The 22,504-nt window shown below is 49.4% G+C and overlaps 2 protein-coding genes across 4 annotated transcripts in view; one reads left to right on the top strand and one right to left on the bottom strand.

The window, feature by feature from the left end:
• The window catches only part of ALPL (alkaline phosphatase, biomineralization associated), a 56,105-nt gene extending 50,595 nt beyond the window's left edge, over positions 1–5,510 (bottom strand). The window contains exon 1 of the mRNA XM_081017436.1: positions 5,390–5,510. The gene's annotated coding sequence lies outside the window, so the exon portion shown is untranslated. The remainder of the gene's footprint in view (positions 1–5,389) is intronic.
• ECE1 (endothelin converting enzyme 1) overlaps positions 4,766–22,504 on the top strand; it is a 76,877-nt gene continuing 59,138 nt past the window's right edge. The window contains exon 1 of one of the 3 annotated variants that reach the window (XM_081017366.1): positions 4,766–4,797. Coding sequence is in view for 1 of the 3 variants with exons in the window: in XM_081017363.1 (XP_080873489.1) it covers positions 13,381–13,383 (3 nt within the window). In the remaining 2 variants the exon portion in view is untranslated. Of the gene's footprint in view, positions 4,798–13,275; positions 13,384–13,412; positions 13,590–22,504 lie in introns of those variants that run through there. The other 2 variants (XM_081017363.1, XM_081017365.1) reach the window with 2 other exon arrangements.

The raw sequence follows: 22,504 nt of genomic DNA, 5'->3' as shown, positions 1-22,504 counted from the left end.
TTTCCGGGTCATGTGGCCAGCAGGACTAAACTGCTTCTGGCGCAAGAGAACACCATGATGGAAACCTGAGCACATGGAAATGCCATTTACCTTCCCGCTGCAGCGGTACCTATTTATCTACTTGCACTGGTGTACTTTCGAATTGCTAGGTGGGCAGAAGCAGGGACCAAGCAACGGGAGCTCATCCCATCGCGGGGATTCGAACCCCTGACCTTCTGGTCGGCAAGCCCAAGAGACTCAGTGGTTTAGACCACAGCGCCACCAGCATCCCTATTCCACTGAGAAGAGAATTATAATGGGATATAGAACTCTCAGCGCAATATTTAGTTTAATTGGAATCTCTTTTATTGTCCTTTTAATCTACTGGCTTGAGTCCTGTCGAGCAGCAGAAAACAAGCTCTTCCACGGGACAGCCCTTCCTATTACCAAGTTCAACGAAACATGCAATAGCATAGCTGCATGATCGCCCGTCATTGGGATGGGATTACAAAGATAATTCCAGCATCGAGTATAAAAGTCGAGACCATCTGAAAATCAGCACAGGTGTTGGGCCTGGGGAGAGAGAAATCTGGCGTATCTAAAGCCTTGCAATAACCTCATCCTTCTCCTTGACATGCAAAAGAAGAGAGGTTTAGCTCCGTAAAGTGTATACACTGTGGGGAAACTGCTGCTGGCTTCTCGCCAGAGCCACTGCAACCCACCATATGAGGGATATGAAGGTATTAAGTGAGTTATAGTATCAACTGGCTGCACGCACACACCATGCAACAACTAAGAACACGGCTTGCCCCAAATAATTCCCAGAACTGTAGCTCACCCCTCATGGGCTTACAATTCCTAAATGCAGTGCCCAGGATTCTTTGTGGGAAGCTATGCGCTTTAAGGGATGTGGGTGGCGCTGTGGGTTAAATCACGGAGCCTAGGGCTTGCCAATCAGAAGGTCGGTGATTTGAATCCCCACAACTGGGTGAGCTCCTGTTGCTCGGTCCCAGCTCCTGCCAACCTAGCAGTTCGAAAGCACATCAAAAGTGCAAGTAGATAAATAGGTACCACTCCAGCGGGAAGGTAAACAACGTTTCCGTGCGCTGCTCTGGTTCCCCACAAGCGGCTTAGTCATGTTGGCCGCATGACCCGGAAGCTGTACACCAGCTCCCTTGGCCTATAGAGCGAAATGAGCACGCAACCCCAGAGTCGTCCACGACTGGACCTAATGGTCAGGGGTCCATTTACCTATGCGCTTTAAGGCTATAAGACAGGGCATGGGTGGAAGACAGAGCAGAAATGTTATATCAAGTCCAGGCAGCTAGTTATACATTTGCGAGCTGAGATATTATATCAAGGGGTCCTGTGGCTGCAGTGTGATGAGATCAGGAAGGCAAGGGACGCTCGCAAAACTGCAAGGTACAGATAAGCCTGAACATATTGGCAAGGAGTCTACAGTAAAAGCCTGTTTTTAAAACCCTGTAATCACACGGCATCATCAGGCAACTCCTGGCTTGCTAAGAACCTTCCCTGCCCCCTGGCCTGATCTACCAAGTAAAGCCTATGCTGCCTCGGAATCATATAGCACAGCTTAGCTCAGCTGGTTAGAGCATGGTGCTGATAATGCGAAGGTTGTGGGTTCGATCCCCGTATGGGTCAGCTGCGAGTTCCTGCATTGCAGGGGGTTAGACCAGATCAGGGGTCGGCAAACTACGGTCCAGGGGCCAGATGCGGCCCACCAGGCTTGTAAATCCGGCCTGCAGACCCTGCCGCCCACTCAGTCAGTCCCTGCACTGAGCTAAACCGGCGCAGCACGGCGTTTCCTTGAAAAGAAGCTGCAGACGCCTTGCTGCACAGGGACTGACTTCTGCAATGCTGGCATGGCTTCGGATTGGCTGCAGGAAACCGCAGGTGCAACTGGGCAGCTAAACCCGTGCACTGAGGCAAACCCATGGATGGAGAGGCCGGCGGGCAGGCAGTGGGTCTGAGCATCATGACAGGCACATCGTGGGGCTTCAGCCGGAGCTTGGCGTGCCTGCTGGCCCCACACCTGGTGCCCAGCTCGGTGCTGCTGCTGGAGGCGTGCTCGGCAGCCGTGCTGGAGCAACTGGAGGGTGAGCTGCGCGCCACCTGCCTGGCGCTCTGCGTGCAGGGCCTGCCCACCAACCGGGCCTTGGACGACGGGCCGCAGCGCATGTGCAGGGCGCCTGGGAGCTCTGCGGGGATGGGCCAATGGAGCAGCTGCTGCTCGTCAACAATGCTGGTGAGCGGGCAGCGCCGAGATGCACTCCTGAGCGCGTGCAGAGTGCATTCCTCCGGAGGCAGCTGTGGGAGCAGCTCGCAGGGTATTTTTATTTTTCAAAATATAGTCTGGCCCCCCACAAGGTCTGAGCGGCAGTGGGCCAGTCCCCTGATGAAAAGGTTTGCTGACCCCTGGACTAGATGGTCTTCAGGGTCCCTTCCGACTCTACAATTCTAAGATCTCTTACTTGCTTTGAGTGCTAGACTATATTAGAAGGGGATGTTTGTGTGCGCTGAAATGATTTTAACATATCAGGGAAGGATCAGAGCTGTGCGGCAGAGGACCCTGCCCTGCAGGCAGGAATATCTTACGTTCAGTTCCCCAATGCCATTTCCAGGCTGGGAGAGACCCCTGAATCTGAACCCCACAGGGTGCTGCTGCCAGTCAGTGTAGGCAACCCTGAGCTAAATGGACCCGCTGGTCTGACTCGAAATAAGAGCAGCTTCCTATGTCTCTACAGGCGGGTTGCAGCGACAATGGAGAGAGCGAATTTAAGCACTTGGGAACTGCATTCCATGCCTGACATCTCCTGGGTTTATAAGGCTAGTGGCAACTGCCAGATGAAACACACTCCATCAGGCACTCCAGTTGCAAAGGTCTTATAAGATTTGGGGAAAGGGAGAATTAGCCATCAATAACCTGATTGGCCAGCAGAGGCGGCTGCCTCATTCTGCCTGCTTTCTTTCGTGACTTTGAATTTATTATGCGTTTGCTAAATTGCTGGGTTCCCCCTCCCCCCATTTGAACTTGACACATTTTGTAAATGGCCTTGTCCCCCTGCCTCTCCTCCCCCCCATCCCGCCGCCACCAATTCTTCAGTTTTGCCCACACACCACATCTAAGGACAGGCTGTGGAGGCTGTGGTTCTAATTATTCTGTGCTTTCCAGCAACTGGGATTGAGAAGCATTCCTGAATCCAGCTATGGAGGCAGAGCAAAGCCATCCCAGCTATAGCCCTCTCCTCCCTAGACATTTGCCCAATCTTCTTTTAAAGCCATCCACCTTGGCGGTCATCACTGCCTCCTGCAGCAGTGAGTTCCATACTTCAACTATGTGCTGAGTGAAGGACTCTTTTGCATCTGTCCTGAATCTGCAAACATTCCATTGGAGTTCTTTAGTGTCAAGGAGACAGAGAGGGAAACTTTGCTCCCTTCACTTTCTCCACGCCGTCCTGAATTTTATACACTTCTGTTGTGCCCCCTCTTACTTGCCTTTTCATAGAATCTTAGAGTTGTAAGGGCTCCCCAATGGTCATCTAGTCCAACCCCCTGCAATGCAGGAACTTCAGATCAAGCATTCATGACAGTCGGCTAAACTGAAATGTTTGAGGATATTCTTCCCTGTTGTGAGTCCCTCATTTATTTATTTTCAGTTTGGGGGCGATTTTTCACCTTGTTTCATGTTCACAGCATGCTTTACTCTTTCGTTTCGCAGTGCTTCTGTTTCTTGAATCTCACACCTCTCTTCCTCTCGCAGTGAGACCTGGGTTCAAGTCTTGCTGCCTGGCCTGGGTTATAAGGTCACCTGACAGAGCCCCATGCAAGGAAACTCCTGCAAAGAATGGGGCGTCCCCCCCCCCAAAAAAACCCAACCCCAAACAGCTGAGGCAATGAAATGGCCACCACGAAGGAGACGGTACCAGTGGCGTAGCGTGGGGGGTGCGGGGGGGGGCCGGCCGCACCGGGCACAACATCGGGGGGGGGGCGCGCTCGCACTCGCAGCTCTCTGCCCCCTGCTAAAATCCACGGGTTAGGGGGCGCAAATTACTTGCCTTGCCCCGGGTGCTGACAACCCACGCTACGCCACTGGACGGTACCTTTGCAAAAACTTTTCAGTCGTTCTTGGAAACCACATTGCTGGGTCTAGGTGCTATTGAAAGCCAAAAATGCAGTGCAGGAATATTGTGGAAGGCAATGTCTGGTGCAGAAATAAATTTCCTAATGCATCGCAGATGGGGAGGGGGAGGGGGAACGGTTGCTGACTTTGGGGGGAATGGTGGAGGGAGGAAGCAGCCCCTGCCTTTGCTAGCTGGACGCAAATGACCTGTTGGAGGGACTGAAGGAGCAGCCACCATGCCAGAAATCTCTCTGCCCCACAGAGGCGCTTGGGGAGAAAGGGGGTGGGGGCAAGGAGGCTGTGCCCCAGCGGCAGATCCCCAGCTTTGCACACCCCCGGTTGAATCCTAAAAGGCATCTCCAGTTAGGGCTGAGAGGGACCATTGCCCGAGAGCCGCTGCCAGCCAGTGCAGACGACACTGAATCCGCACCAGGCAGCTCCCTGCGCTCCTCTTCAAATTCCTTTGGAACCATGAGGACTAGAATCTTTTACAAGGAGCATAGCTCAGTGGGAGAGCACCAGCGTCGCAGGAAGGAGGTCCCAGGCGCAAAAAAGGCATCTCCACTTGAAGCAGACCGTGTAGAAGGAATCTTCTCCACCGGACCCCCTCCAGAACTGCACTCCAGCAGAGCAAAGACCCCCTGGCTGGGCTCACCCGGAGCTCCCTTCAATCCACAGTAAGAGCTCCGGCTGTGTTCTGACACAGAAAGCTGCCTCCTTGTAATTTATTTCTTTTTGCCCCCCCCCCCCCAAGTGTTGCCCACAGCCCTTTCTTTCGAATCCGTTTCAGAAACTCCCATCCCGGCTGGCAGCAAGAGGAAGCTGAAGGGGGGCTTGGCCGCCCCCGTTGCCCACCTGTCTCCACCGAGGACCACCCCTCGCGGGGGAGCGAAAGATCATCTCTCTCGCCTCCCCTTCCCCTCTTCTCCCGACGCGCTGAAACCAGGAAGTCCGCAGCTAAGGCACTCTGCACATGGGCAGGGGGTGTGTGGTCCGGGAAAGGAGCTCGGGAGAGGAGCGGCTCTGCTGGTTCCCGGGAGAGAGAGAGAGAGAGAGAGAGAGAGAGAGAGAGAGAGGAAGAAAGAAAGAAAGAAAGAAAGAAAGAAAGAAAGAAAGAAAGAAAGAAAGAAAGAAAGAAAGAAGAGGAAGGGGGGAGAGGGAGAGAGAGAAGAGGAAGAGGGAGAGAAAAGCGTCCCCTTGTCCGGAGGATGAATAAGGGGGCCGGAGGAGGGGGGATTCCCTGGGGGGCGCCTGTCCCCATAGCCTTACCTCCAGCTCTGATGCGCGTCGCCTCCTCCTCCAGCCGCTGCCCTCGTTCACTGCGCCGGCACCATCTGCCTGCAGCGCGGGCATCGTCGGAGGGCCCCGCGGGCCTTTTTAAAGGGGGAGAGGGAGGGAGGGGGACAGGGAGTGTCAGTCACTGGACCCCCCCCCCTCCCTCTCGGCTGGGAAGGAAAAGGGACTGGGCTGCTGCCCCATCGCAAGAGCCAGGCGGGATTCTGCTGCCCTCTGCCGGGCGGGAACGAAAAGGCAGCTCCTTTCCTCTGTCTCCAGCGGGGCTGAGCGTCGGAGCAGCTGCTTGGCATTCAGAAGGCGCCGAGCTCAGACCCCAAAGGCAGCGTCCCCAGGCCCCGACAGAGTGTTGTTGCTGTGGGTGTTGTTGTTGTTTTATTTAAATAATTTTTTTATTAATTTTAACATATTACTTATCATACATACAACAAAACTTCACTTCTTATACAATCTTTTTGGACTTCCATCAGACCTCTGATGATCCACCATTCTTATCACTTCTCTGCATTTCTTAAATTCATATTGCCTTTAATTATCTTAACTAACAATTCTCCTCTTTACCAATTTTTGCAATAATTCAAATAATTCACCTCACAAAACTTCTTGCAAACCTACTAGCGTAATCTGATCATCACAATTACATTTCAGATAGTCTGTAAATTTACACCAGTCTTCTGTGAATCTCTGGTTTCGAATTCTTCCTGTTAGTTTATCTAATTCTGCATAGTCCATCAATTTCAGCTGTTGGTGTTCTTTCCCCTGTCTTCGTCCGCGGAGGACCTGAAGGTCCACAAATGACAACACCTCGGAGGTCCCAGGTCGCAAGGTGGTTAGATTGGTCTCAACTAGGGCCAGGGCCTTTTCAGTACTGGCCCCGACTTGGTGGAATGCTCTGTCACAAGAGACTAGGGCCCTGCGGGACTTGACATCTTTCCACAGGGCCTGCAAGACAGAGCTGTTCCGCCTGGACTTTGGTTTGGACTCAGTCTGACCCTTATGTTTCCCTCCCCTTATGGTTTTGATCTATGGGCTACTATTAAAATGAGGCTGCATTTAAAACTATATTTTAACCTGAATTTTAAATTGGTTTATTTTATATTTTATTTGTAATTGTAATTTTACTGGTGTTAGCTGCCCTGAGGGCGGGGAGGGTGAAGTATAAATAAAACATTATTATTATTATTATTATTATTATTAATTATTATTATTATTATTAGCTAAACCCTCCCTGACAGGTAGGCCCTTCGGCCTCTGCTTAAAAACCTCCATGGAAGGAGACTCCATCAGCTCCTAGTAATTAGATAATGTTTATTTATTGTTTGTGATTATCTTTGTTATATTGTAGTTGTGTATTTTTTTTTCTTCATGTTGCAAGCTGCCTTGAGCACGGTTTGAACTGTGGCAATGCAGTATACATGTAAAATTGTGTGTGTGCGTGTGTGACATTATTTCAAAAGAGAGGGGCTGAGAACTGATGTGCTGATATACAGAGGATATATATTTATTATTTATTCACCTCATAAACATTTATGTGCACTACTTGACTGTAACAAACAAACAAACCTCAAATCGGTTTACAAATAAAAGATAAAATGACAAAATTCTCAATACGAAAAACCAACAGCAATAATTTGGTTTTGTCATTAAACTGACAAATACCAAACCATATTCCAAATGTATATTTGTTTAGCATGAATACAAAAAAAAGCAATGACTATTTGATTCAATTTTAGTTCCCCACCTTTGATAAGTTAAATATAACAATACTCTTTTTAAAATATGGTATACACTGTACCACTTCTGATTTTGCCTATTTCATTCACAGACTAGTTAAATTGGGGGGGGGGCAGCTCTACAGGATTGGTGGGTGTGCCCCCAATCACAGGTAACCTGAGAAAGCGCTCTCTGTGTGCACACCTGTGGGCATTAAGAACTTGAGAGGTGCATTCATGGCATAAAACAGATTGTAACCAGTCCAGCAGAATGCATTTTATATCTACAAAGAGGGCCAGACAGAGAATTCCATGTCCTCTTTATCTGAAACAATTATATCCCAGCCTTTTCCATAATTTTTTTTTTTTTAAAAGTTCAAGGCATAACCAAGCAGCATAACTAATGAATCAAAAAGCTGGGATCAAACATTAAGGTAGATAAACCTTAAGCAAAACAGCAACTGAGTAACTAATTAAAAGAGAACCTTCACCGCTTGCTCCCTTGCTGGCAAGAAGGCACAAGGAATTTTAGTTCCGACGAAAACAGCAGCGGCTTCTCATGGTGAGAAAAATATAATAATTAGCAGGGCTGCTGAGACATTAGCCGATTCATCCGTTGTTTGACTTTAAAAGATTTCCAACAGTTCACCGGGCAGCAGTTTAAAAATATATCTTTTTATGTGAGGAATTCTAAAAACTGCAGGTGTCAAGGGCCAACACACACAGCACAGCACAGCACAGCACAGCACAGCACAGCACAACACAACACAACACAACACAACACACAGCATCTGCTAGGCTCGCTCTCTCTCTCTCTCTCTCTCTCTCTCTCTCTCTCTCTCTCTCTCTCTTGCAGTTCCAAGCATTGGCCAGCAGGCTGCAGTGTTGGCAAATGAACGTTCCCCCACCTCCTAGCGCTGTCGGTCTCTTCTCTCAGAGGGCATCACTGGGGCTGCAAAAGAAATATTTTTTAAAATAGGGAGGAGTTGGCTGAGGTGCCATGATAATATAAGTAGAGCCCTTCTGGATCAGGCCAATTGCCTATCCAGTCCAGCATCCTCACAGATCCAGGGGTGTGGTGGAGGGGACTGCAACAGTAACCCCCAGCTGTTCATCCTGAGCCCTCCAGCCACATCCCTCTACTGCCCCGTGGCCTCTCCTGGGTCCCCTAAAGTTCTCTTTTGGGTGCGTTCATCACCAGCGTCGAACGGTGCCACCCTTTCTCCATTTCCCTCAGGCAGCAAAATATATAGGGCTGGTCTTGTCCCAGAGCAGAACCAGAGTGGTACTTGCAAACAGCTCTGGGTCACTCGCGCCAGTGAGCCAAGCTGCAGGCAAGGCTGGAAACGCACACCCACGCCTGGTGGGTGTGAAAATATACAAGGGTGTCATTTTAAAACTCCCTGGGCTGCTTCCATAACCACCCTTGAAAAGACAGGGCAAGCCGCTTCTGTTTGAAAAGCCCAAAGCCCATTTCCTGATCTGCCCTGCTCCTAGAACTCTCCAATGAGTGACATTTTCCTGCTCCAGATCTGCCCTCCAAAGGTTTTGGACTACAATTCCCATCAGCCTCAGCCAGTACGGTGCAAAGGACCACCAGAGGCAGCCCTGCTGTACCTTGTTTTCTACCTATTTGGGTGTAGGGAGCATTCCATAGGGGTTGCCGAGAGAGATTCGGGGAGAAAACAGCTGGAGGTGGATGCAGCCGCTGCAAAAGACCCTTGAAAATGCCCCAGATACTTCTAATAACAGTTGCCCTTCTATCCACAGAACAGCCCTGGGAGGTAGGCTAGGCTGAAAGACAGTAACTGGCCCAAGGCCACCCAGTGAACTCTCTGGCTGAATAGGAATTCGAACCCGGCTCTCCCAGGTCCTACGCCAACATTCTTATGCACAACACCAGACTGGGCTGGGCTGTGGCTAATCAGTTGGGGTGCACTCTGCACATGACTAGAAGCCCTCTTTTCTTCTTTTTTTCACAAGTTCCACAATTGTGTTCTGACACTTAAAAAAAAAAGTGGTGTGGAATTAAACCTTGGCACAAATAAACTCCTTTCTCTCTCCCCCTCCCTCGCTGCTCTAAATCTGGATCTTCCAGCTGTCCGGGCAGCTTTTAAAGTCGCCCTGTTGTTAACCTTGAAGGGGCTTGCAGAAGGAGGTTTGACAATGGTCCTGTGGGGGCAGGGCGGTTGGGTAGGTGGCTAAATATTTGTGAACCCGGGACTTCTGCAGACGCAAGACCGTTCTGCTTGGACGTCCACCAACTCATCCTGAACTTGTGTCAAAGCTAAATTTTCTGCGACAAAAAACTGTGGCTTCCCTGCTGTTCCTCAATTGTTGTTCAGATTGGTCCTTCCTTTAAACCGGAGAGGGGTAATGTGGCTTGTAATGATGGTGGTCTGGTTTTGATTACAGCAGGAGAGAGATGGAAAGAGAAAGAGAGGAAACTGGGTGGAGGAAGGGCTGGGATTTGCTCAAAGCTTCTCTGCTCTCCTTGCAGATTCTGGGACTCCCTGAGCTGATAAGTGCAACCGGGTCTTTATTGCCTCCATTTTCCTCCCCAGAGCAGACTTCTCTGATGTGATGCCCTCCAGATGTTTTGGTCTACATCTCCCACCAGTCCATAAGAAAAGCATTGCAGAATAATAATAATAATAATAATAATAATAATAATAATAATAATTTATTTATACCCCACCCATCTGGCTGGGTTTCCCCAGCCACTCTGGGCGACTTCCAACAAAACACTAAAATACAATAACCTATTAAACATTAAAAGCTTCCTTAAACAGGGCTGCCTTCAGATGTCTTCTAAAAGTTTGGTAGTTGTTTTTCTCTTTGACATCTGGTGGGAGGGCGTTCCACAGGGCGGGTGCCACCACCGAGAAGGCCCTCTGCCTGGTTCCTTGTAATTTGGCTTCTCGCAGAAGGGAACCGCCAGAAGGCCCTCGGTGCTGGACCTCAGTGTCCGCGCTGAAAGATGGAGGTGGAGACGCTCCTTCAGGTATACTGGACCGAGGATCAGGCCAAAGGGGGGCCATCGGGTCCAGCATCCTGTTCTCACAGGGGCCAACCAGAAACCCAAAAACAGGACCTGAGCAAAAGACCAACTCTCCCCTCTAAAGTTTCCAGCCACTGGGATTCAGAAGTATCGCTGCCTCCTCCTTTTAGGAGTTTAAAACATCTGGAGGGCATCTTTGGGCTGGCTGCCCGCCATCTCTCCTCCTCTCTCTAGTCTATCTCTCATTCCCCCAGCCCAACCTCTTCCCAAAATCTCAGTCAGGTTCCACGCTGGGCACAGGCCATGAGGGAAGTCCCAGCTTTGACCGAACCATCACAAGCCCACCTTGACTCCACAGTCAGTCTTAATATTGACATTCACAAGCCAACCAAGTCATTAAACTGTTTGCACGTCTTGTGTCAACCAGTTTTAAAACCCAAGGGTTATTTATAGGACGAGCTGGAGATGCTTACGAATTGCAGTGGGGTGGGGAAGCAGTGGTACAGTCCCCACAAGAACATCTCCTTGGCAGGCTTGCCCCCCCAAAAGAAAGGGGGCGGTGTGCCCTTGTAGGTTTTCTGACCCCCTTTTTTGCTTCGGTATCAGATTTGCACAGAAGTTGTTACTCAATGCGGATCGAACAGCAGGTTTCATTTCATTGTGGGTTTTTTATTTAAAAAACTGGTATATTAACATCGGCAAAAGGTGCAAAAATAGCAAAAAGGAAAACAAAGCGTCAAAAAATTAAAGCACAAAATGTCACATCTCGGAAGGACAAAAGTACCAAGATCCAGTGCAGCTCCAAAGGCATATTAAAAGTATTCACTCATACAAAGGCTCCCTTGGCAAATAATGAAGATTTGTAAAAATAAAAGTATTTTCCACCTGTGAGTTCTGTCATGATTGAGAATGAAGGTTCTATGTAGTCTTACACGAGCCAGACATTTGCAGATACCGATGGCAGGGAGCGACGGTGTGTCTCAGTATTTGTATAAGAAATAAAATCATGTCATAAATTGGGGGTTGGGGGGGAGTGACACTATCAGGGTAACTGTGGGCAAAGGTCCTAGCAGGGCTGCTCTGCGTTCAAAGTGGTTTGGTACCACAATGCCTGTTGCTATCTGTAACGGAAAGAGAGCAGTTTCCATTCTGCAAACAGAACGGGCTTAGACTGATTTGATTACCAGAGAAACCAGAAACCACCAAGTGGGGGGGGGGGTGTTCCAGGAGGAAGCAAAAGGGGAAAGAGGCAGAGTTGCATCTGTCTCTTCTCTGTAAATAAGGTGCATTGCGTCAACACTGAAAGCAATTGGCCATCGTGTTGCTAGGATCTCCCCCTCTTTGTTTCCCCCTTCACTTTATTCCAGTTTTATAATTATAGTTAAAATCACACACAAGGTTTTTTGTTTGTTTGTTTGTTTGTTTGGGGTTATTTTGCAACAAGAACAGAATCGTAGAATCATAGAGAGTTGGAAGGGACCCAAGGGTCATCTAGCCCAACCCCTGCAATATTATTAATTATTATTATTATTATTTGAATTTATATACTGCCCTATACCCAGAGGTCTCAGGGCGGTTCACAAAAAAGATCACAACATATAAATTCAAAATAAAAACAATAACCCAATAATAAAGGTAAAGGGACGCCTGACCATTAGGTCCAGTTGTGGTTGACTCTGGGGTTGCGGCGCTCATCTCGCTCTATAGGCCGAGGGAGCCGGCGTACAGCTTCCGGGTCATGTGGCCAGCATGACTAAGCCGCTTCTGGCGAACCAGAGCAGTGCACGGAAACGCCGTTTACCTTCCCGCCGGAGCGGTACCTATTTATCTACTTGCACTTTGACGTGCTTTTGAACTGCTAGGTTGGCAGGAGCAGGGCCCGAGCAACGGGAGCTCACCTTGTCGCGGGAATCGAACCGCTGACCTTCTGATCGGCAAGCCCTAGGCTCTGTGGTTTAACCCACAGCACCACCCACATCCCAACCCAATAATAGCCCCCCCCAAAACAGAGCCATGTTTTAAAAGGGTTGGTTGACCTGTCGATCAGGTCAACCAAAGGCCTGGTTAAAAAGGAATGTTTTTGCCTGACGCCTAAAGCTGTGTAATGAAGGCGCCAGGTGAACTTCCCTGGGGAGAGCATTCCACAGACGGGGAGCCACTGCAGAGAAGGCCCTGTTCTCATGTGCTACCCTCCGGACCTCTCCAAACCTATCACTATTAGAAGGAAGAGATTAAACAAAAGAAATATTTAAGGAAATAACATGTGGTGGGCCAGATGTTTCCCATCCCAGTGTTAGAAGAAGCCAAGGACTGCAATGGAGGTAGCCCAAGTGGTACAGGCAAGTGAGGGTCACGTTCAGAGATGGGGGAGCCATAGCCAGCAGGGATAATGATGGGAGTTGTAGTTCCTATCTCTCCAACTCCTGTCAGCCCAGCCAGGGGTCAGGGATGATTGATTGATTTATCTCATAACATTTATATACAGCTTAACTGCCGTAAAACAACAGCAGCAAACCTGAAATGGCTTACAAAAAAAATCAAGAAATAATTACAATACTGTAATGTACTTTAAAACCTTTTAGCTCAAGTATTAATGATAATGATGATGACAATAATAATAATAATAATAATAATAATAATAATAATAATATAATAGTATACCAGTCCATAAACACAGGTCTCAGGATGCTTCACAACATAAAATCTCACTATAAAAACACAAAACACATAATAAAAACAAGAACCCAATAATCCCCCCCAGCGCATTTTAAAAGAGCAATGGAATAGCTTAAAATACTTTAGCTCTGTAGGTTAGAGCGTCGCGCTAGCAACGCCAAGGTTGCAGGTTCGATCCCCGCAAGGGACAGCTGCATATTCTTGCATTGCGGGGGTCCCTTCCAACCCTACGATTCTATCAGATATCCAGGAGCTGATATACTGCGTACTAAAACGGCGATGATGGGAGTCGGGAGCCCAGCGGCATCCTCCCTCCCTGCAGAGGCGCACCTGGGCACGAGAAAAGGGTTAATTCCCGGGCTAGGAAATCCCGCCCACGCCGCCCCCAACCCCGGGCGCGGATTGGCTGCGCGGAGCCAGGTGCGCCCTCCCGTCCGGCCGCCATTGGACCGTCGGCACGCCGCTCCTCCGGCCGGGCTGAGGCGCCGCAGCAGCGGCCGCGGCGGCGCTCAGTTGGCGCGCAGCTGCTGCCCGGCCAGGCCGACGAGGGGACGGGAGGCGAGCGCCGCGCAGCCGCCATGGTGAGTCCGGGCGCGGGGTGGAGAGAGGGCGCGGGGCCAGGCCGCCGCGAGGCCTCGGTCGGGGCCGGACGCCCGAGCTCGGGCAGGCAGCCCGAGAGAGCGCCAGGCACACGGCTAGTCCTCAGCGCGCCCAGGCGGAGAAGGAGCCTCCGGGTGGCGAGAAGGGAGACGGCCTAGCAAAGCCTGCGCGGAAAGAGAGCCTCCAGGTGCAGGAGCAGTCTATCTCTGAATGCCTGAGGAACTCCTAAAAGGAGGAGGCTTCCGCATCCCACTTGCCGGTTCCCCGGTGCCGCTTTGCAGCCTTTCTCAAGCTGTGGGTCCCCAGATGTTGTTGAACTACAACTCCCATCACCCCTAGCTAGCAAGGCCAGAGCTCAGGGATGATGGGAGTTGTAGTCCAACAACACCTGGGGGACCCACAGCTTGAGAACCGCTGAGAGGGACCACATCCAGGTCTCTGCGGCCCTCAGGTTGGTTGTAGGAGGTTTCCTGCATGGCAGAGGGTTGGACTGGATGACCCTTGGGTCCCTCCCGACTCAAATCAATTATGCTTTGAAGGTTTGTACATTTCACTAATTTTACAATCGTTTTGAGATTTCGAAACTTGACTTCCTTCCCCCTTTTTCTGCAGTTCCTTGAGTTTATTTTTAATATCAGCTGCATATCCTTATTAGCTTAATTTGCTCATTTCTTCGTCTTCTTTAAATATATGCTCTTCAACTTTATAAGGTTCTATACCCGGTGACCCGACTCCCCTCTTGCCGTGTCTCCCATCCGAGGCTGTCTTAAGCATATGCGGCGCCGGCGTGCAAAGACGCACGCCCCCACCCCAGGTTGCCCAGTCCTAGGCACGCAGGAGGGCAGAGCCAGCCGGCCGCCTCAGCATCTCGCTGGCTTGGTCACCCCCAAACTCATGGTGCAGAGCCGCCCGCAGCAGAAGATCTTGCTGCGGTGCTCTGACTGACAGGCGGGCTCTTCCCTGGACTCAATTCTCGGGCACCAGACTCACGGCCAGGTGCCCCTGAGAGCCCAGCGCCTGGGTGCCACGCACCCCTAGCACCTATGAATAAGATGGCCCTGCTCCCACCCGTCACTGCCCCTTGTCGGGTCGTCTGGCCCTTGAATATATGTGTGCACGGAATTGGAAATCGAGGCACCCCAAACTGTTTTGGGGGGAACCCAGGGAGCACATTTGGAAAAAGATTTCCAAATGTCATGCACGCCCCAAAATACCCATTTTTGCAGAAGGAAAAGCTGCTAGTGCTGAGATACTGCCCCCCCAATGAGCAAAAGTGCAGACAAAAAAGGAGCCCCCCTCTCCCCAGAAGACAAGATAGTTTAGGATGGTCAGTAAGGCTGGGCAATATATCATCCTGTACTGGTTTGAAGTCCATACTGGGATACTAGTTTCATAATTTTTGACTTGGTGATATGTCACGAAACATGATGTGTGTGCTCTGCAAAAATCACAATGTGGGGAAAACCGTGAAGCCAGCCAATTCCTCTATAGAGCTCCATCCTTATTTCAGGCATCGTGACATATCAGTATATTGCGATGTTTAGCTGGTGATATATCACAGTGTTGAAAGCCAGATATTGCCCAGCCCTAGTCATCAGGAACCTCGGGGTTACGGGTGCTGTGATGGTGATGGGCACCATAGAACCATAAGAGTTGGAAGGGGCTCTGAGCATCATCTAGTCCAACCCACTGCAATGCAGGGATATGCAGCTGTCCATATTGACTTATGGGTGAAACCGACAGGCCTTTGGCCTGATCCAGCAGGGCTGCTCTTACACCCTCAAGACCATGTCCCAACATCTGTTGAGACAGAAGCAGCCAGGATGTTGGAAGGACAGTTCTGGTCAGTCCCGCCTGCCGCAGTCTCGGAGTCTGGCCTTGGGACCAGCCGCATGCCCTGTGCAAAAATGTCACATTTGTAAGATTGGGAGGGAAATAGCACTTGTGAGTCTGCATGAAAGGTTTTGAATAGCCTTGCAGAGAGTAGACTCAGGTGTTTTGACGGATCGAGGATTTTTAAAGCGTTCCGCTTTTTGCTTAGGACGGCAACAAAGGACACTTGCAATCATAAAGCGTTTTGAGGCTTAGCCTGATGACAGAAACCAATTAGGTTAATTCTCGCTGAGAAACAATGGCGTTTTTTGTCTTTTTAAAGTGGCATGTTGTTGTAGCTTTCTGACAAATGTAGAGGTTTTGCAGTTGTTGAGGAAGGTACTGCCTTCCTCAACTCGGTCCCCTCCAGGTAAATTTGAACTACAGTTCCCAGAGAGCACAGCCGTAGCCCTAGATGGCTTAGGTTGATGGGAGCTGTAGTTTGAAACATCTGGAAGGCACCAGGTTCTGGAGTGCTGTTCTGGAGTGTTAGTATTGGACAATGGCCTTTCAGGTTTGCTGTGGCTACAGATATACTGCTTTGAGCATGGAGAAAAGTTGGGGTATGAATATGATGAAGAACCTCCAGGGATACCTTTCTATAAATGGGCATGTGATTCCCTGGACCTTCTATTCTCATTGATCTTCGCCGTGGAAGGCCCTCCAAGTGACAGCAACCGAGGAAGGAGAGGGCCTTGAAGGCTCCCAGCTTTATATTCTAACTTTCCTCCTTTGAAGGCAACTCAGGAAGCTATTTTGAGACAGGATAGAGGAGAGTTTGCAAAGTGATTGCAAGGAAGGAAGAGTTTAAAATACTGGAGTAAGAATAAAAAAAAAAATCAAATCGCTCTTGAGATTCTCTTCTTGTAAATCTCCTGAAACAGCAGGAGCAGCCTCTCAGTAACCGTGACATTTTAAAAACGAATTTATTTTAAAAGAGAAACGAATGAAAAAAAGTCAGAGCAGCTGTTTATAAAAAAACGAGCAGGCAGCTGTAAATGTGCCTTCCCACCCATGCGTCAGAGTGGAGTCCTGCGGTGTGTGCATTTGTGTGTCCCAGGAACATTTCTCAGGTTTGTGGGCTTGGTTGGCTGCTGACCCTCCTTGCAAGCAGAGACCCCCAGGAATGGCGGCTGTTGCTCAGGCTGCCCCCTCTCTGTGGTGGTGGTGGGGAGCCTGCCTGCCTGCCTGCTTGCTTGCTTGCCTGCTTGCCTGTCTGCCTGGTGACCTTTGCTCCTCGCAAGGGAGGCTGTTTTGCAGATGCAGGGCAGAGGCCCTTTTGTTGTCCAGCCCCCGGCGAGGCCACTTTTGCGGCCTGCTTTTCCAAGAAAGAGTCGCCTGCCTATCGCGCCCCCGGATTGAAGTTGGATGAGTTAGTTTTGCGAGGAAAGGGTGGGTGGAGAAGCAGGAGGGAAAGATCAGCAACCCCCACCCCCCAACCCTTGAGCTCTGACGCAGTTTGTTGACGTGGGTTTGTACTGTGCCAAGGAGAAACCAAACAGTGGGGGGGGGGGGTTGCATGCAGTGAGGGGGGGGCAGACTCAGAGCCTGACATCTGGGGCTGCTGCTCAGTAGTTGCCTGCAAATTTCGTAGCTCAGTCTGTGCAGAGCTTTCCTCCTGAACTGCAAAAAAAAGGGCCTTCCAGGGCTTCTCTGTATCTCTTGGAAACGTCACTTCCCATGGCTTGTCTTTCCAGGGGGCTCCCTAAGATAAAGGGGTTTGTCCTGCTCAGAACAGACTCGCTGCATTTCTTTTGTATCTTTACGTCTTTAAAATTTGTACACCGCTTGACGGCTTTAAAAAGCCCTCAAAGCTGTTCTGCAAAAAAATAACACAATAAAAATAGAATAGTTGCCGATAAAAACTAACCCCAATAAAGCATCTGAAAAGTTGAAATGACAGTAGATGTGAAACAGATCAAAACTCAACTTTCTGGAAAGGCTTAGAATCCTAGAGTTGGAAGGGACCCCATGGGTCATCTAGTCCAACCCCCTACAATGCAGGAATCACAACTAAAGCATCCAGGACAGATGGCCATCCAGTCCCTGCTCAAAAACCTCCAGTGAAGGAGAGCACCACCTTCTGAGGGTGCTCTGACTGTCAGAACGTTCTTCCTGATGTTGAGTCGGAATCCCCTTTCTTGTAACTTGAATCCATTGGTTCGGGTCTTCCCCTCTGGAGCAGGAGAAGATAAAGTTTGATCCATCTTCCATGTGACAGCCCTTAAGGCAGGGGTGGGCAAACTAAGGTCCGGGGGCCGGATCCAGCCCAATCGCCTTCTAAATCCGGCCCGCGGACAGTCTGGGAATCAGCGTGTTTTTACATGAGTAGAATATATCCTTTTATTTAAAATGCACCTCTGCTTTATTTGTGGGGCCTGCCTGGTGTTTTTACGTGAGAAGAATGTGTGCTTTTATTTAAAATGCATCTCTGGGTTATTTGTGGGGCATAGGAATTCGTTCATCCCCCCCCCCACAAAAAAAATATAGTCCGGCCCACCACATGGTCTGAGGGACGGTGGACCGGCCCATGGCTGAAAAAGGTTGCTGACCCCTGCCTTAAGGTATTTGAAGACAGCTATCATATCTCCTTTCAGTCTCCTTTTCTGAACCTTTTCCAACTCTGCAGTATGCTTTTTGAGGCGAGCCTACCAGAACTCCAAGTGCGGTCGCAGCATAGATTTGTATAGTGGCCTTATGATTTCGGCAGTTTTATTTTCGGAGAAGTAGAAGGGATCTGGCCCCAGTTGTGATGCTGGCTCAGCCCCAGTGGCTCTGGGAGGTTTGCAGAGGCTTCCATGGGAAAGGATGGCTTCCTTTTGCTGATTTTCTCTTTCTCTGTGTGTTTTTGTTTAGTTTATTTTTATCTTACTGTATTATGAAAACGTTTTAATATTTTTTAATTTTTAATTTTTTAAAAAAGGTTAGTAGAGCATGGTATGTGGGTTCGAGCTTCCAGCATTGGACTAGATGAGCCCTGGGGTGCCTTCCAACTCTACAAATCTTTGAGTCCATGATGGAGAAGGGAGCCAAGCCAGGTTGAGAACAAACAGCAAGCAAGTGGGTGGATGACAATTATCTAACTCTCCCTGATAAGGAGCTATTGACAGGAGATGGGCGCATTTGCATGGGCGATAATGGGCTACTGTTTGCAGAGCTGGGCTCTGGTGCTCCTGTGCCTGGGCCAAGAGGCATCAGTGAGTACCCTGTGTGCCAGGGCTTGCCTGGCCCTTTGAAAAGGCGGCACCCATCTCCCCAGCGTCATGAGTCGCCGTCCCCTGCGGTCTTTTCCCCCAGCCCAAGAGCACGTGCTGAATCCACCATCAGAACAACACCATTGTGGCCTAGTGTTTAGAGCAGGGATAGGCAACCTAAGGCCTGGGGGTCGGATGCGGCCCAATCGCCTTCTAAATCCAGCCCACGGGCAGTATGAGAATCAGCGTGTTTTTACATGAGTAGAATGTTTGCTTTTATTTAAAATGCATCTCTGGGTTATTTGTGGGGCATAGGAATTCGTTCATACTGTGTGTTTTTTCCACCACATGGTCTGAGGGATGGTGGACCGGCCCACGGCTGAAAAAGGTTGCTGACCCCTGGTTTAGAGTGTCAGCCGGGGAGAGACCAGGGCTCAAATCCATCCACCCTCCACTCAGCTATGAAGCTCGCTGCGTAACACTGGGCCACTCACTGCGTTCTCTCGGCCTAACCTACCTTGCAAGGTTGTTGTGGGAATTAACTGAGCAGGGAAAGAACCACACACACTGCCTTAAGCCCCCTGGAGGACAAACCTGGGGTGCCAATGCAATAAATCAAGCGGACCCATCTAAATCAGTAGCCCTAACTTAGCTGTGCCCATTCATTTTTATTTTTATTTTATTCCATATACCCCCACATTTCCCCCAGTGTTTGAAATTAGTCAGAAATTTAATGGAAAGCAAAATGTCATAATAATAATAATAATAATAATAATAATAATAATAATAATAATAATTTATTAGAGGTGGATCTGAAATATTTCCATTGGCGCTTGAATTAGTTTTATGCTGGATTGTTTTCTTTGATGTTTTAATGTTTTGTAAACTGCTTTGAGATTTGTTCTCTAAAATATAAAGTGGTATACAAAACAACAACAATCAACAGGGGGAACGACTCCTAGACATTCCATTGTGGCAACTGTAGCCCAGGTTTAAGGTGCCATTTGGCTATTAGATTATTTATCTGAATCTCTAACACTGTTTACCCCGCAACAACCCTGTGAGGTAGGTTGGGCTGAGAGGCAGTGACTGGTCCACTATCTCACCCAGCTGAGCGGGTGCTTGAACCCTGGTCTCTCAGGTCTTAGTCCAGTGCTTTAACCACTGCACCACACTGTCTCTCTCTCTGTCCCCTTGCTTTGTGGGTTGTCGGGGGCGGGAGGGGGCAAGAGAGGCGGAGTGGCACCCTTCCTACCTGTGACGCTTGAAACACCTTTTCAGGTATAGAGGAACTGAGCAGGGTAGCCCTCCAGCCTCTTGGACTTCAGCCAGGCTTAAAAAAGCCTTAAGGCAGAGGCTGAGGGATGAGCAGGAAGGCCAAGCCTGGCTGTTCTTTTTTGGGGTGGGGAATCCTTTCCTAGAGAAAGAGGGTCTCCTTGGATACTCTAGCCCTGCATTTCATGTGGTCGTCCCCCCCCCCCAATGCAAGCAACTGCTAGCAAAAGTAACTCATGCAAAAGCTCTCATGAAGCCGTACTTTTGATGCATTCCTCTTTTTTGCAGTCAGTTGGATTGTTCCTTTGGGGTGGGTGAGGAACACAAGTTGCTTTTAAGGGAGCCATGGATTTTGACGGGGGACGTTCCGCGGAGAAAGGCAATTTGGGGGCCTCTGGTAGCCTTGCACTTTTTGAAGGCTGCCCTAAGCTGATGAGGGCAGACATGAGCTGAATCCAGCTGGCTTTGGGGAGTGGGTGGTCAGCGTCTTCCAAATTGTGGGAGGGGTGCAGCCCTAACAGGCCCTTGAGAAAGTACTCTGAAATCCTTCATTGGTCAAGTTGCGGGTGTCCACCCACCCCTGCCTCCTTCCATAATTTGGGACAAGCAGTTCAAAAACAATTTGCAAAACCGGTATAAAGAACCGTCTCCAAAGCCTTGTTGGCTTAGGCATTTCCTTCCCCACCCAACTCTTTCGTGTTTGGCAAAAGCAGAAGGTGCAGTAAGGATTCAGGGATCCAAAAACAAAAGCCCTGGAGCCAAGCCGCCTCTCTTTGCCAGCTTAGGGAAATCCTTTGGTGTAACACCTCCCTCTCTTCAGGGCAAGCTTAAAACATGCTCTGTAAGCTGTGGATGGGAACCTCTCCACTGGTGCAGCTATGGGAGCAGTCAGAAGGGACTCAGCACGTTATTTCCCCCTAAGGAATACAGGGAACTGTAGTTTGAGGGTGCTGGGAATTATAGCTCCATGAGGGGGGGTTTGCTACAGTTCCCAGGATTTTGGAGGGAGGAAGAGAAGGGAGTTTTATATGTGCCTTAGTGTGCGTGCTGCTTCCCTCTCTCCTCAGTCCCTGCCTCTTCCCCCTCCCAAAAAACCCCTGCTTCCTGTCCAGAATTTTTCAGCAGGAGGGAGTGCCTTTCCCCAGGAAACAGGGTGTTGGGAATGAGTTTCCAAGAATCATAGACTCTGAATTGTAGAGTTGGAAGGGACCCCCAAGGTTCATCTAATCAAACTCCCTACAATGCAAGAATCACAACTGAAATGATCTCATGACAGTGGCCTCCCAAACTCCGCTAAAAAAACTCTAATAACAGGGGAGGCCACCCCAGAAGTGTATGGTTTTTGGGGAACCAGGCTCTGCCATGAGCCCAGAGTGTTCAGCAAGACTCGGACTTGCTGGCTTTCATCTGGCCATCTAGCAGGTCAAGCTTAGAACTGGAAGCTTCTGCATTTCCCTGGAATCAATTGTTTAACAAAATTTGGAGACTGCACAGTAATAGCAATAAGGAAGCACTTTGCATGAAGCAGGGTAAAATGTTTATAAAAAATACAGATAATATCAGTTAGAGGTGATTTGCTTGGGCTGGCTTGCTGAAGCAAAGGGCTGAATCCAACGAAGGCCTGCTCTGTTTAGGACTAGCATTGAATATGCCCTGAAGGCTTGTACCCAGAATCAGTCCTACTTGGAGTAGACTCGTTGAAATTAATTGATACAGCCCAGAGTTTTAAAGCAGGCACTTTAAACGAGTATTACTTGATGTCAAGAGGCAGGGAGTTCCAAAGCTTGCTGTCCTGAAAGAGGAGCTCCTTGCAGATGCTGAACAAACGTTAGGTGGCGCTTGGGAAAGTGTTGTTTTTTCCCCCCAGTGTTCATATCCTGCTCTTCAACAATAGGTACCCAGAGAAGTGTGCAGAAAAGGAGAATAAACAAACATTAGTAGAATTGAAAATGGCAAGAATGAGCTGAGATGGGATCTCTTTCATTGTTTGGGTCTAAGTTTACACGGGCAGGACGGGAGGTGGGGAGAGAAGTTTGTGTTGCAAAAGTGCACAGCTTTAGGGTTTGCACAGGAACCACATTGCCCTTTTGTCTGACATTGGCTTTTCCCATGTCTGAGGGTTTTGAGGTTCCTTACGAAATCCACAAGCCCTGTTCAGTGCCTTGGGGGAGGACTATTTCCCTTTCCTTCTGATCTAGGCTTGCCCTCCCGACAATGTCCCACGCCTGGCTTCTAGCAATGTTGGAGAATTCTGCCAGGAACGGAAACAGGAGTGGATTGTGATTGGCATTTTCGCTGGAAGTTCTGGAGCAAAATTTGCTGTTGTTGTTTCCTAGCCCACGAACTTTACGTAAAGTTTTCTGTGTCATTTTTCCCTTTCCGCTGAGATGCACTGAATTAGGCTAAGTAGTTCATCACATTCGTTGCAAACAACAGTGTAGGTTTTGCCGAACCGTAGCAGAAGGGAGACACTGTGGGTTGGAATGAGCACAGAACAGGATGGAAATTTCTGCTCCCTTACATCCCATTTTCCCTTTAGAAGATGTGCTTGAGGCAGGGGGATGTGTTTTCAGTGTGGGTCAGTGGAGCCCCCAATGTGGCTTTGCAGATTGCCAGTGGAGGAACTGCTGCGTAAACTTCCTTAGACTCCTCTTCCCCACGCCAAAGCTCAGAGAGGACACTTTATCTTCTAGGAATCGGGGGATCGCCAGGATCTCTTTGTTCCATTCGCCGGAGTCCCTCCTCACTACCCAACCAGCCC

Source organism: Podarcis pityusensis (assembly GCF_964106645.2).
Source record: "Podarcis pityusensis genome assembly, chromosome: 8".
NCBI lineage: Eukaryota > Metazoa > Chordata > Lepidosauria > Squamata > Lacertidae > Podarcis > Podarcis pityusensis.
This window is presented reverse-complemented; position numbering and strand designations above follow the sequence as displayed.